We start from the raw sequence: 13748 nt of genomic DNA on the forward strand, positions 1-13748 counted from the left end.
ATTTCAATTTTAAATATCATTAATAAGTTGCAATTATAAATTATATAATTGGAAGTGAGCTTTAATAACTTAACTAATGATTTGATTATTATTTAAAGTACTAATGACTTAATTACTTATTTAGGTGTTATTTTAATAAATATTTGATTATTAATTATATTAACAATTATCTAATTAATTATTTAATTATTATTTGAAATAACAAATTATTTAATTACTACTTATACTACTCATTTTATAATTAATTTTTAAAATATTATTTAATAAGTTTTTTATTATTAACTTAGACTACTAATGATCTAATTAATCATTTAATTATTTAATTACTATTTACACTATTAATTTTAATTATTTATTTATAATTTAAATTATACTAATTAAACTAATTAGATAATTAAGAACTTTTTTTTTGGTATATAATTAAGAACTATTTGCAGAGGCATCCGATGTCTTTAGGTCTGCGTAGGGTTTACTTTCCCTCTTCTCCATTTTTTCTTGTTGTTCTACTTCGACTTACACACAGTCACGACAGCTCGTCATTATGAATGAGTTGATAAAAGACTTCTTATCCTCTTTCAACGACATTCCTTCTGTCAAATTGTAAGTGACAATAGTTTGTCATTCTTCACATTAGATCAAAAGTACAGTGGCTCGCTCATTGCCTAGATAACCATCTTTCTCACCTTTCGCACACATCTTCGGCCAAATCCCATAAATTCACTGAACTCACGGATTTAGCAAATCTGGGATTTATGGAAAAAAATAAGAAAATGGATAATTTATTTGACTGTGAGATTTAAGATGTCCTCAAATCCTATTTGGCAGAATTTAGCATAAATCCAGTTTAAATCCTGTATAAATCTTGTATCCAAACAGCCCCAAAGTGATCTTTACTCATTTCACCTTTGATAAATGAAAAAGACAAATGAATTTTAAGGAAAAAAAAGGAAAATGTTATGCAATTTGTTTTCTATTCAAAAACTGCTAATCATACTAGTGCATATTTATCGGATAATATGCCTCGCATAACTTAAACCAATAATTTATAAATAAATATGAAGATTAAACAAATAGTACATACTGTGGGAACAAAGACTCTGGAAATTTTGTCCGCTAGTTTCTGGACAGGTGCCTTAGAAAGCTGAGCCGCTTCCACCAGCTGAACCATCTGAGATAAAGCAGTCTCTGATCCCACATGTGTGGCCTTCACAACTATGCATCCATTCTCATTCACAGTTCCACCAATAACCTGCATAAAGTATAGACATTAAATATTAGTTTGCAGCAGAAGAAGGCTAGTACTTAGCCAACCTGAGAAAATGTTAAAATGAAACCTTGTCTCCGGAGCCTTTAGCAATAGGCCTTGCCTCTCCAGTCATCATGCTCTCATTCACATAACTCTGACCACTTATAACAATTCCATCAACTGGTACTTTGGCTCCTGGAACGATCTTAATCACATCATTTCGTTGAAGTAATTGAGTACTAATCTCAGTCTCTGCAATGACATTGTCTCCTTCATCAAAGATCAATAAGGAGGCTGTTTCTGGAGCAAGGTCTGCAAGCTTTGCTAAAGCTTCTGATGTTTTCCCCTTTGCAATTACCTCCAAATACTTACCCAGAAGAATAAAAGAGATTAACATGGCGCTAGTTTCAAAAAAATCCTGCCCTTCAAATGATCTCGATGTTAATGATTTTAACACAACATAAAGAGAGTAAAAGTAAGCAGTATTTGTTCCCATCGCTACCAGAACGTCCATGTTAGAGGAACCTTGTCGCAATGCATGATAAGATCCAATGTAGAATCTAAATTCATATCAAAAAGGAAAAATAAAAAACTTGGTCAAGGCAATGAATCATTTTTCAAAAAACTCAGAAAATATGATTTCTATGCTACGTAAAGCAGGCTCAGCATTAAAAAAGCAAGCAAGTTAGGGCTTAAGAAAAAAGTACCTCCAGCCAATTATAAACTGTACTGGAGAACAAAAAAGCCATCTCAGTAGCATTCCAATGGTTAGATCATTGAATATCTTTGTATATAGCCAGTCCCCATAAGGAGGAAGCATAGGGAGCACCATAGAGAACAGGAATACAGGAACGGAAAACAGACAACTCCAAAGAAACTGGTTCCTATAGACCCGAACCTGATGCTGCCTCTCCATTTCTCGAGGTCTTGGAGCCGAATACAAGCTCACAAGGAAAAGACCAGGGCTTTGGCCAGCTTCTTCAATGCAATGAATAATTGATCTAGGACCAGTAAGGTCAGGATCATATGTAACCGTTACTTTCTGTCCTACTGGATCCAATTCTACATGATTTACACCTTCCATAGCTTCGAGAGATGATTGAACAAGTACAGCATCATTTTGAGAATGAATGCCTACAACTTTTAGATACACTTTGTTTACATCATCCCCAGAGCTGATGAGGTTTGCTCCAAAACCTGTATCTTCAATAGCTTCTATTAGGCGATCAGGATTGGTAATGTCGGGATCAAAGTGAACCTTTGCTTCTTCAAGTGCAAGGCCAACAACAGCTTTTTTTACTCCATCAACCATAAGCAAAGATCGTTCAACAGATTCAGAGCAGCTGGTGCATGCCATTCCTTTAATTCGAATGCAGCATACTGAAATACTCTTATCTTGAAATTCATCAACATTGTAGCCCATATCTTCTATGGCTTCCTTGATCATTTTAGCCTAAACAAAAGGCACAGATAAACGATTTACAAAGTCTCATAGCCAGAAAGATAATAATAGTTACAGCAGTACAATATAAAAACATAGTAAAACTCCCACCACACCCCCAACAAACCCATTCCCCCAGCCCTCAACAAACTCATTTCTTTCTTGATACAACATTTCCTTCTTTTCTGTCGGGTTGGTTTCCTTAAGCAGGCTAATGAATTGATTAAAACATTCACGGGGGACATTATATTCTGCCTTGATGTTTAACATCTTAACAACAACGGATAATTTTGAGTGACAGGTACACCCCTTCATATTGGTTGTTAAGAAGCATGTAACAAATTATAAAAATTTTGTCTCTTTATTAGATGACTCTTCTATATATTGTTCAAATTATGCTTCAGTTGTATCATGAACTAATTCCTCAAGATCATGCCAGATATTTTATTACTCAGCTATATTAAAACTTGTAGACGGACCGCATCGAGAATCGAAATGTAGCTCATACTCACTATAAGAAGTCCAATATCAATATTCTGCCATGAACCCTCTATGGTATAGATCAACAGTTGCATCATCTGGGCTTAGGTGCACTTGATTTTTATATTAAGAATATGGGTATAAAAAGTTTTCATTTGAGATGAAGCTGGGAAGTTGAGAAGCTGTCTGAATGAAAAAATTCACACATTTAATGAACTCATATGTTAATGTCCTTCGTCCTTGCGTCAATCGGTTATACATCAAACTTCTTTGATTTTTTATATCCATAATATAGCCAACATATAATATTAATATATTAGATATTGTTATAACATTTATTGAAGAAAAATAAATGGATTTTAATTTCAAATAAGTCCCCTGTTAATAAAAAATCTAGCAACCTCCCAGCATCTCCCCCATTTAGAGGAAATACAAAGAGTCTTAACATGTCCGGAAGGCCGTCGTTTTATGTGACCAACCATCTAAGGCGACTCTCTAATTTTATCTTTCACTGGAGATACTCCAACCTTTTCACATATATGCTCATTTTCTATCATGTCTATAAAGGTAAATCTACTCATCCACCAGATCATCCTCATCTCTGCAACACTTAACTTAATATTATGCTTCTCTTTTAATGGTCAATATTCTGCATCATAAAGCATTACAGGTCTCATCACCATCTTATATAATTTTCCCTTACGTTTGAAGAGGACTTTTCTATCACACAACAAGCTTGATGCATTCCTCCACTTCAACCATCCAACTAGAATTCTACTGATAATATCCCCATCTATTTCACCATCAATAGATCCAAGATATTTAAAACGTGTACTTTTATTAATGACTTGATCACCCAAAGTCACAATCCCTCAACTAGGTCTATTACTACTAAAATTATACTCCATGTATTAAGTTTTAGATCTACTCAACCGAAAACCTTTAAACTCTAAGGTTGACCTCCATAATTCAAGTTTTCCTTCAATTCCCACTCTAGTCTTATCAATAAAAAGAATATCATCAGCAAAAAGCATATAACAAGGTACATTCCCTTGCAAATGTCTAGTGAGAACATCCATGACTAAAGTAAAAAGATATTAATCTCAACTAAAAATATACACATCAACTATCTCTAGACTCATTAACAAGAAGAATTTCATCAATAAAATGCATAAACCATGCTATAATTTCTTGCAAATGCCTACCGAGGATATCCATGACAAAAGAAAAAACTTACAGGGGAATACAAATAAGGCGATGAATGTCAGCAACAGAGGCGGCAAACTTTTGCAAGGACAGCGGCGAACGTGAGTAAGGTTAGCGGGGAACATCGGCAACAGACCGGTCTAAATGGAGACGGCATTCAGTATAGGTCTCAGACGCAAGCAGAGCGAACCAAAACGAAGATGAAACAAAATGAGAAGAAAGACGACGGAGCGGGCGAAATAAGGCTTTCTCTGTTGGCTATTCCGACGGATTTTTCACTAGTAACATTACCCGCGCATATTACACAGGAAAATTATTGTCGAGTTTAAGTAAGCCGGCGCAATTAACGTTGGTGATTCTGTGGGAAATTTCGGCAGAAATTGCATCGGAATATAAAATATACCGGCAGAATGTACGTCGGTACCTTTACGGCGAAAAGTACACCGGTAATTTCATCGTAAATTTATAGTCGTATATTCCGTTGGTTAGTCTGCTGCTTATTCCGGTGCATGTATGTCCGCCGAAAATTTTGACGATAATGGAAGATTTTCCTGCAGTGTGTGACGGCTATACAGGTTAAATCTCAACTATGGAGGGAAAGGAGCATGTATACGAGGCATTATGGAAAATCCTTAGGTGCTTTCTATCCTCAATGTTCACTATTTTCTTTGTGACGCTGCGTAGTCTGCAGTTTGGTCTTTGCTACATCGAGGCACTAAATTAAATGAAATTTTCCATAAGCTTTGGCAATGTAATGTCCTTATCCAGCGCTAAGGCATTGAAGATGCTACGACACTGATAGTTTGGGTGTTGCGGTGCTAGTTCTAAACTTTATAAATTTTGCTCCATTTCCTGAGACATTCTTGTACAATATGAACTAAAATACACATCTTTAGTATAATTAACATAATAAAAATACTACAACCTTTTTACTTAACAACACCATACTTGCAGATGATATTAATCCATAAAAAGAATAGTGGATATCATATTGTCGAGTTCTTTAGCTTTAATCCACTTCATGTAATAATCGACAATGACTAAGAGGAACTTCCTCTGCCTTGAGGAAGGTGAGAATGGTCCTCTCATGTCCATTCCTCAAACTACGAAGGGCTATGGGTTACATGTTGTGAGACTATTATAATTGCATATGATCAAACTTTTGGCATTAAGGGCAACTTCTTGAGAATTCTTCAGCATCTTTCCTCAGAGTCAGCGAGAAATAATGCTACCTCATAATTTTTTGGGCTAGTGTCCTCCTTTTAAAGTGATTACCACACTCACCTAAGTGGATTTTCCTAAGTATTATTTCCTTCACATCCTCTCTAACATACCTCAAGTTAAGTGAGGTTATCGATCTTCTGAATAACTACCTCCTATGATTAGACAATTAGTAGCCTTGTTTTTGAATCATCGCTGGTTATCAACATCTAGCACCATCACTCATGTCTTCAACTAATCTTGAATAGGGTATATTCACTCATGTATTCAACTATTTTTGAATAAGGTATATCCAACTCACTAGTGACTAGCCTCCATCCGCAGAACTTTTCTTCTTCAATTGTGGGCCTTATTATTTTTACCACAGGTCATCGATCAAGGTTCACCTGCTTGGAGAAAAGGTCAGCAACTTCATTGTATTCTAAGAGGATCTGGGTTATCTTCAAGTATTTTAGTCTGCTAACCTCTGAATTCACTTTCAATAAATATTTTTGGAGCAGCTTGGCTCTAACTTTGTACTCATCATTTATCTAGTTTACTATCAGTTACAAGTCAAAGTACACCACCAGTTGAGTTGCTCCTAAACCTGCGGTGAGTTGTTGGTAAGTGAGTAAGGCTCCATATTTAGCTTCATATTTGTTACTATGAATTATATGCTGGCTATATGTGTGATGGTGGTTCCAATGGGACTTCTTCGAATTATGCATGCACCAACTTCCCATCACACAAGTCTCTATTGATTTGCAAACATTTATAGTGACCTGAAATCTATATAAGAATGGAGAGAAAGTAGGAATACTAGAGAAAAACTAGAGAGAAGATATAAAAAGAGTACTTAAAATTTAAAATCTCAATCAGCATAGAAATCTCAAGAGATCAAAAAAGTGCCAAAATGCTCCTAATCACCTATTATTTATAAGGTTTTAAGGGCTACAAAGAAATGTCTACAACCCAAAAAGTAAAAAAGTTGCAATGTTACACAAACTACCCTAGACACATGTCACCTCCTGATTACCTAAGAGAAAGTGATGGCTACAAAGTTCTGATGATCTATTTCTAGGTGAGCTTAGTACTGTCGAGTTGGTAGTGAGAGCAAGCTTGGTACAACCTAGTGAGAGTGGGTGAGTCTACGAGTGGGTTCCGAAGTAGCGTGCTTGATAACTGAGCGATGTCTGGGAGCCATATGGCGACCTGTGCTAAGTCTTGGAAAGCCTAGATTAGAAGGCCAATGATATGAGGTTGTGGAAAAGCTGAACTCAATGGTCAGTCAGTCAGCTATGAAAAGATGTAGTGAGGGCTCTCTAAGTAGGTGCTTTCCTGCAATTGGACTTAGATGTGTGGGAATAAAGGCACCCTCACCAGAAGGGAAAGTAGTTGTGGTAGCTACCTTCGATCCGCAAGGCGAGTGGCTAATTGCTTGATTGATGTACTCTCCATTGCCACAGAGAGGAGAGACCTCCCTTTGTTGACTCGACCGAGTGGGGCTTGATATTCGCTTGTCAAGTTTCTCCTTAGGGCCCATTAGATGCAAGTCCTCTCCTTGTAATCCAGTGACTATCTATTAAATACTTGTGAAGGCATATGTGAGTATACAATGTTGATGCATAACTATCTTTTAGCTTCTCTTAGCCAAGTACTCTCACATTGATCAAGGAAAAAGAAAATATCGATATATGAATGACACTTCAGCTGTGATATAAACAGAAAACTTTCTAGTGACAAATAAATATGTAAATCATCATTTGTGTGATAAAGTAATGCAATCATATTAACACAAGAGTATGACTAATACTGAGCAATCTAAGAGTAAAGCTTAATAGTAGAACTCATTAATAAAACATAAGTTGATTTATTGTGAATAAGAGCCTTTAAAGTATTAATAAAAGTTCTTTATTATTCATAAAATGATGTTGGAGGACTCGGATGACTAAATGTTTTCAGCAACATACAATGAAAGGAAACATTTTCACCCATTTGGTAAGACTTGCAGACAGTAAAATGAACGAGTAGACTCGTAAATCCAGAGAAAGAAAAAATCAGCTACAAACTAGTATAGATTACAAAATAACATAGTGAGACAATGCACTTGGCAAGATAATAAGTATAAGAAAGACCAAAGAAGCTCAATCCCAATTGACAAATTTTCTTAAATTTAAATTTGGACAAGGAAAGAAAATAATTCCACCGAAATTGTCGATAGAAAAAGTTGAAAAAAAAAAGTTCAATGAAAGGCATTAATGTTTAATATACCCAAAATAAAATTTGTACTAAAAAGAGATTGGAAGAGGATTTAATTATGAAGAAAGAAATATACACAATATATGAGGGAATTTACTCATCTAAAATTTTGAGGATTCACTCGCCATTAAATTCTAGGAACTCAAGTACATGGCTATATCATCATCATCACTTTTGGAAAAAACTCAACACCAAGTTTGATATTTAGTGAAGCACTTTCCTGACTTGATAGATTGGCACTTGTCAATGGTCTATATGCGAGCTAAGATAGGAAAAATTGTGCTAATAGCAATTTCATTCAGCCCCAAAAAAAGTGAAATTGAAAAGATGAATCAACAGAGATTTCATCACTAAGAGAAAAAAGTATATATATATATATATAAGATAACAAGGGTGCTCACTCACTCAAAACTATGTAAACTCACAAAACATTATATTGGAAAATCACTTATCCAAGTAAGAGGAATCTCACTTTTCACTCATAATATAAGCTCCTTCTCCAAACCCATTTATTCAAAGGCCTTTTATAGCTTTGAACATGAAATTACTCGGGTGGGTAGTGCTTAGGAATAAATGAAGTGATTGGTGCAACGATAGTCGATGATTGGGATAGCCAAGGGCTATCTCAAAAAATCATTTTATTAATTTTGATCAAGGCAACACTAGGATGCACAGGTAAGACATAGGACACATTAATTATTGAAAATATTAGATATGGATACGTCTTTGGTACGGCATTATAATTTTTATATCTTAAAAATAGCACAAAGAAATTAAATATGCTTAAGAATAATAAAGAAATGATAAGTCATTGAACTCTAACATTAACTTTAGTAAAGCTGAATTGTCTATAAATAATTATCTCGCTTATGATATCAGAAAACTAAGCATAAATTTTCTAGTACAACAGCAAGATTCAATATTCAATGATTAACTATTCACTAAAAAAAATAGGATTAGCTTCTTCATCATGTATTTGTCTTTGATCTTAAATTCATCATAATTAAATATTTTATATATAATGAAACAATGTTAGATGACAGTACTATCGATAAGGCATCAGCCATTGAAGCTGAAACGATGTTGGATGTTCTCGTAGAGGTGTCATGATGTCATGCCAGTACAATAACACAAGGGTGTGATTGTTTGTAGGAGATTGAACTTCATCGTTGACCCAACTTTGAGTGTATCAAACCATCAAAGTAAACATCTATCCATGCTTAGTGAAATGTTCAAGGGATGCAGCATACAAGGCGACTATAACATAAATAAAATTTTTAATAGAATATTATTTAAGATAAACATGTCTAATTTTCTTTAAATATTATTTTAGGCAGACACACCTTTGTTATGTCTGATGCATGTTGGACACTAAATACCTTCATAGAGAAGAGTGTCGATGCATTGTAGATGCACCAGTATTGATGTGATGTCTTGCATACACTTCTTTTCATAAGTAATGTGATACTAACAAAATAGAAATGGTAATCTTTTTGCTAATTTCATTTTTTCTTCAAAAATTAATCATGCCTACCATTAAAACTTGTTTAAGACTTAGTTATAGCTAAATAATTGATAACATCAATATTAGCTCCAAAAAAGAATTTTTCCTTCGAAAAAATAAAGTGGGCTATTAAGCTTACTTATAGCTTTAGTGAATATAAGTAAGCTAGGTTCGCCCTCATAGAGCCATTAGACAAAATATACTTTAAAATAAGCTCTCTCACTTGAGAAAGAGCAATGCCAAATCAAGTATTACAATCCTTTCAATGCAAGCATGTTTTTAAATAAGAAAGATGAACATCAAACACTATAGTTAGACTTACATTGACAATTTCAGGCCTGTACGCGATCTCAACATGGCCCTGAATTGGTGAAACCATGACACTTTCAACGCCCTCCTTAGCTCCCACTACCAATTCAATTGAAGCTGTACATGAAGCACAAGATATGCCTCCAATTTTGAACTTGATCTTTCTGGTTTTGAAGTCATCTCTCCGAGGAGCTTGAGCCATATTGATAGTCACATTCTCTGAAGATTGCAAAAGTGGGTCTAGGAGACTGCCTTTTCCATTCAAATCCATCTCTTACATCCACCTTTTCAGGCAAAAAAGGATGAAATTAAATCATTTGTCCCCAATAAAAATCAAATCGAAAGTACCAAACGGATACTAAACACTGGAAAAATGAAGGCAAAAACAGCTGACTGCTTATATGCTAAGATAAAAGATAATAATTCGAAAAATGAAAAGTAAAAAAAAAACAGTGCAAAATATAGAATAGTTACTGAATTGGACAATAATCAGGCCAATAGATAGAAATTTATATCGAATTTATTGAAATTTGCAGGCCTGTCCTTACTCACAAGCAATTTTAACATAGTAAATGAATATAAGCCCAAGGCAAAACGAACTAGAAGAAGAAGCAGAAATTCTAATAACAAGTAAAGATAAAGTTTAGGGTTTGCAATTAGACAACTGCGCAAATCCTAAATGAATCAGACAAAAAAAAGAAGACATGATCAAAAGTAACCAGAATCCTCAAGCATACCGATACTTCACAATTCTAAGCCGGCTGCGGTTGAGAAGCTAGGATTCTGGATGGTTGATTGGTTTGGTACCACAAGCAGGAGTTCCAAGGAGAGAGAAGAAAGGAGTGAGAAGAGGACGATGATGAGGACACGGTTGCCTTTGTTTGTGCGCGGGGGCACCAATAAACCGAGCTTTTTTAAGTGCGCGCCCGCTTTTCTTATCTTTTAATATTATTTTTTAAATTTGAACGTCTAACGTCTCCTGTACGGAGTTGGGACTGAATCAGTGCGGGAATCATCAGCTACCATTGGATGAACTAGGAACGTTCCGATGAAGACGCTTGTATGCGGGTAATCGCACGTGCGATTCTTCACGTATCAGAGATTGACAAGGAGTCGACCGAGTCGAGCATTGAAACAAACCGAAGGGGCGGCCGGTTTTTTTATTCTCTCTCTTTGAATAGTGAATAGCATATTTTAAATTTTTTTATATTATTTTTTAAAATTTAATATATTTATTGAGAGCCTTTTCAAAATAATCTTTATTTTGTAATTTTATTTTATTACTATTTTTGTATAAAATAAAATTATTTAGTATCTCAAGGAATTGAATTGTAGGGTAAATATGTGCTGACAAGTCCTAAGAACAAGGGACAACATCCAAGTGCAATAGTCAACTTGTCAAGAATAATCATCTTGTCCCCAAGACTAAATCATTGAGTCCTCAAGAGCAAGGGCCAAGTTCCTTGAATGATGATAGCTACAAAAAAAGGATGAATCTACCAAGTGAAGTTGTAGCCATAAGTTTCAGACGTGTGTACTTTTCATAGCTTGATCAGGAATGTCTACAATAAAAACAACAACAAGCCTTTATCCCATTATGTGTAGTCATCTACACGAATCCTTTTTTTCCATTATGTCCTATTAAGAGTCAAATTCTCATTTAAATCTAATAAAGAAAGATCATTTCTAATATTTTCTAACCAAATCTTTTTAGACATCTAGATTTAATAACATAAGCTAAAACTAATACATCTACTCTCCTAAAATGATCATCGTGTGAAACCCCTTAAGTTAAAGAAGCTAAAATCTTAAATAATGAGACATCTTTTGGTATAATGGTTGAAATTTTATTAAAAAACTTCGCAGTTAAGCATGCTCATCCCAAAGCAATTATAGGATGGGTGACCTACTAGGAAGTTACACCGACAAGATAGAACTGTGAGGCTCTTAGACCAAAGCGAACAATATCTCGATAGTTAAGATTTTGGGTTGTCATAAATGGCATCAGAGCAATAAAGTAGTCAGAATATGAGAACATATTAAGTATTACGCTATGGGAGCCACCTCTTGAACCCATATGGGACAAAATGCTACATAATAGGAGCCACCACTTAAACTTGTAGGGGCCACCTATAGAATCCTATCTAACTAGTAGATGATTCTGGGATAATGATGCAGATAAAGACATCAGTTACTTAAGTGAGGGAGATTGTGAAACCCCTTAAGTAAAAAAGGCTAAACACTTAAACATCGAGGCACCTTTAGGTGTAATTGTTGGAATTTCATTAAGAAACATTATACTTAAGCGTGCTCATCCGGAAGCAATTCTGGGATGGGTGACCTACTGTTAGGTTACACCAACATGATAAAATTGTGATGCTCTTAGACCAAAGCGGATAATATCTCAATAGTTAAGAGTTTGGACTATCACACATCGGAAGGCTACCATTTTACATGACCAAACTATCTAAGGCGACTCTCTCTAATCTTATTTATCACTGGAGCTACTCCAACCTTTTCACTAATATGCCTGTTTTGTATCTTATCACTAAGAGTAAATCCAATCATCCACCTGAGCATCCTCATCTCAACAACGCTTAACTTAATATTATGCTTCTCTTTTAATGGACATCATTTTGCATCATAAAGCGTTGCAAGTCATAGCACCATCTTATAAATTTTTTCCATAAACTTGAGTGGTACTTTTCTATCACACAACAAACTCGAAGCATTCCTCCACTTCAATCATCCAACTTGAATTCTGTTAATAATATCCCCAGCTATTTCACCATCACTCTTAACAATATACCCAATATATCTAAAATGAGCACACTTATTAATGACTTGATCGCTCAAATTTAAAAATTGACCAATAGATATATTAATACTAAAATTACACTCCATGTATTTGGCTTTAGATCTACTCAAGCGAAAACCTTTAGACTATAAGGTTGACCTCCATAATTCGAGTTTCCCTTCAACTCCCTCTCAAGTCTTATCAACAAGAAGAATATCATAGCCAAAAAAAGCATACACCAGGGTACATCCTCTTGCAAATTTCTAGTAAGAACATCCATGACTAAAGAAAAAAAGATAAGGTCTTAAGGTTGATCCTTGATGTAATCCAACTTAAAAAGGAAAATACTCAGTCAAACCACCTTATGTTTGAACACAAGTAACAACTCATGCATACATATCCTTAATAACTTGAATATAAGCATTATTAATCCCTTTCTTTTCTAAAACTCTCCATAGCAGTTATCTTAGAACTTTGTCATATGTTTTCTTTAAATCAATAAATATCATATGGAAGGAAAATTGCATTGGTCATAGAAAGATAATAAGTGTGAGAGGGCTCAATTCAGGCAAGTGGTCCTCAAGGCATGGATAGGTCTGAGTGCGACCTTTATAGGTCAAAAATGACTGCATCCTTGATTTATTCTCTTATGCTAAGTTTGTACACAATAATCTTTATATGAGAAATGGTTCTTTTCACCACAAGTTGTCGCTTCACCCATTTTGGTGAGTAACACTTTGATCAATTGATGTCCCTAATCAAGTCCCATGATAGGAACTTGTTAGATACCTATGAATTACCTACAAAGGTATATATGAATATGTGTTTAATTCACTGGTTCTCTTGCTCATTTAAAAAAGATGAGTTGCAAAAAAAAAAAAAAGCATAAGGAGTATTTAATATTGTACGGGATAATATAAATCGTAAGAGTTACATCTCTGTCATTATTGTTTCCTCGAGCGTAGAGCACCATTTTTTAGATGCTTTATTATGACTATGATTTGATGTTATGCACTATCTTTAGCTATAAATAGCAACTACATAAGCATGTGTTACTAACTCGCTCAAGATGGACAATCTAGGTCATTCAAAGCTTGTTGAAATGACTGATAAGTAACTGAAGAAGCTACTTCTCCATAAATACAAGCTAGCATAGTGTAAGGATAAAAAGTCTAGCTCACTAGTAAGCAAGAAGAAGATGGTGATTATTAAGGCAAGCATGATCTTCAGAGCTGAACAAGCTGATAATGACTTCACTAAGGGAGACTAAAAAACATTTATTTGAGCAAGGTGATGGTGGTAAAAG

The 13748-nt window shown here is 34.8% G+C and overlaps 1 protein-coding gene across 1 annotated transcript in view; it reads right to left on the minus strand.

Moving 5' to 3' along the window:
- Positions 1-10515, minus strand: part of LOC110096919 (copper-transporting ATPase HMA4) — a 47334-nt gene extending 36819 nt beyond the window's left edge. Inside the window, exons 1-5 of the mRNA XM_020823070.2 lie at positions 10383-10515; positions 9659-9929; positions 1954-2699; positions 1335-1806; positions 1082-1249 (exon numbers count right to left, since the gene is read on the minus strand). Of these exons, the coding sequence (XP_020678729.1) occupies positions 1082-1249; positions 1335-1806; positions 1954-2699; positions 9659-9916 (1644 nt within the window). The 5' untranslated portion in view covers positions 9917-9929; positions 10383-10515. The remainder of the gene's footprint in view (positions 1-1081; positions 1250-1334; positions 1807-1953; positions 2700-9658; positions 9930-10382) is intronic.
- Between the last annotated feature and the right edge of the window lie 3233 nt (positions 10516-13748).

This window comes from Dendrobium catenatum, unplaced genomic scaffold, assembly GCF_001605985.2.
Source record: "Dendrobium catenatum unplaced genomic scaffold, ASM160598v2 fragScaff_scaffold_153, whole genome shotgun sequence".
NCBI classification, from domain to species: Eukaryota; Viridiplantae; Streptophyta; class Magnoliopsida; order Asparagales; family Orchidaceae; genus Dendrobium; species Dendrobium catenatum.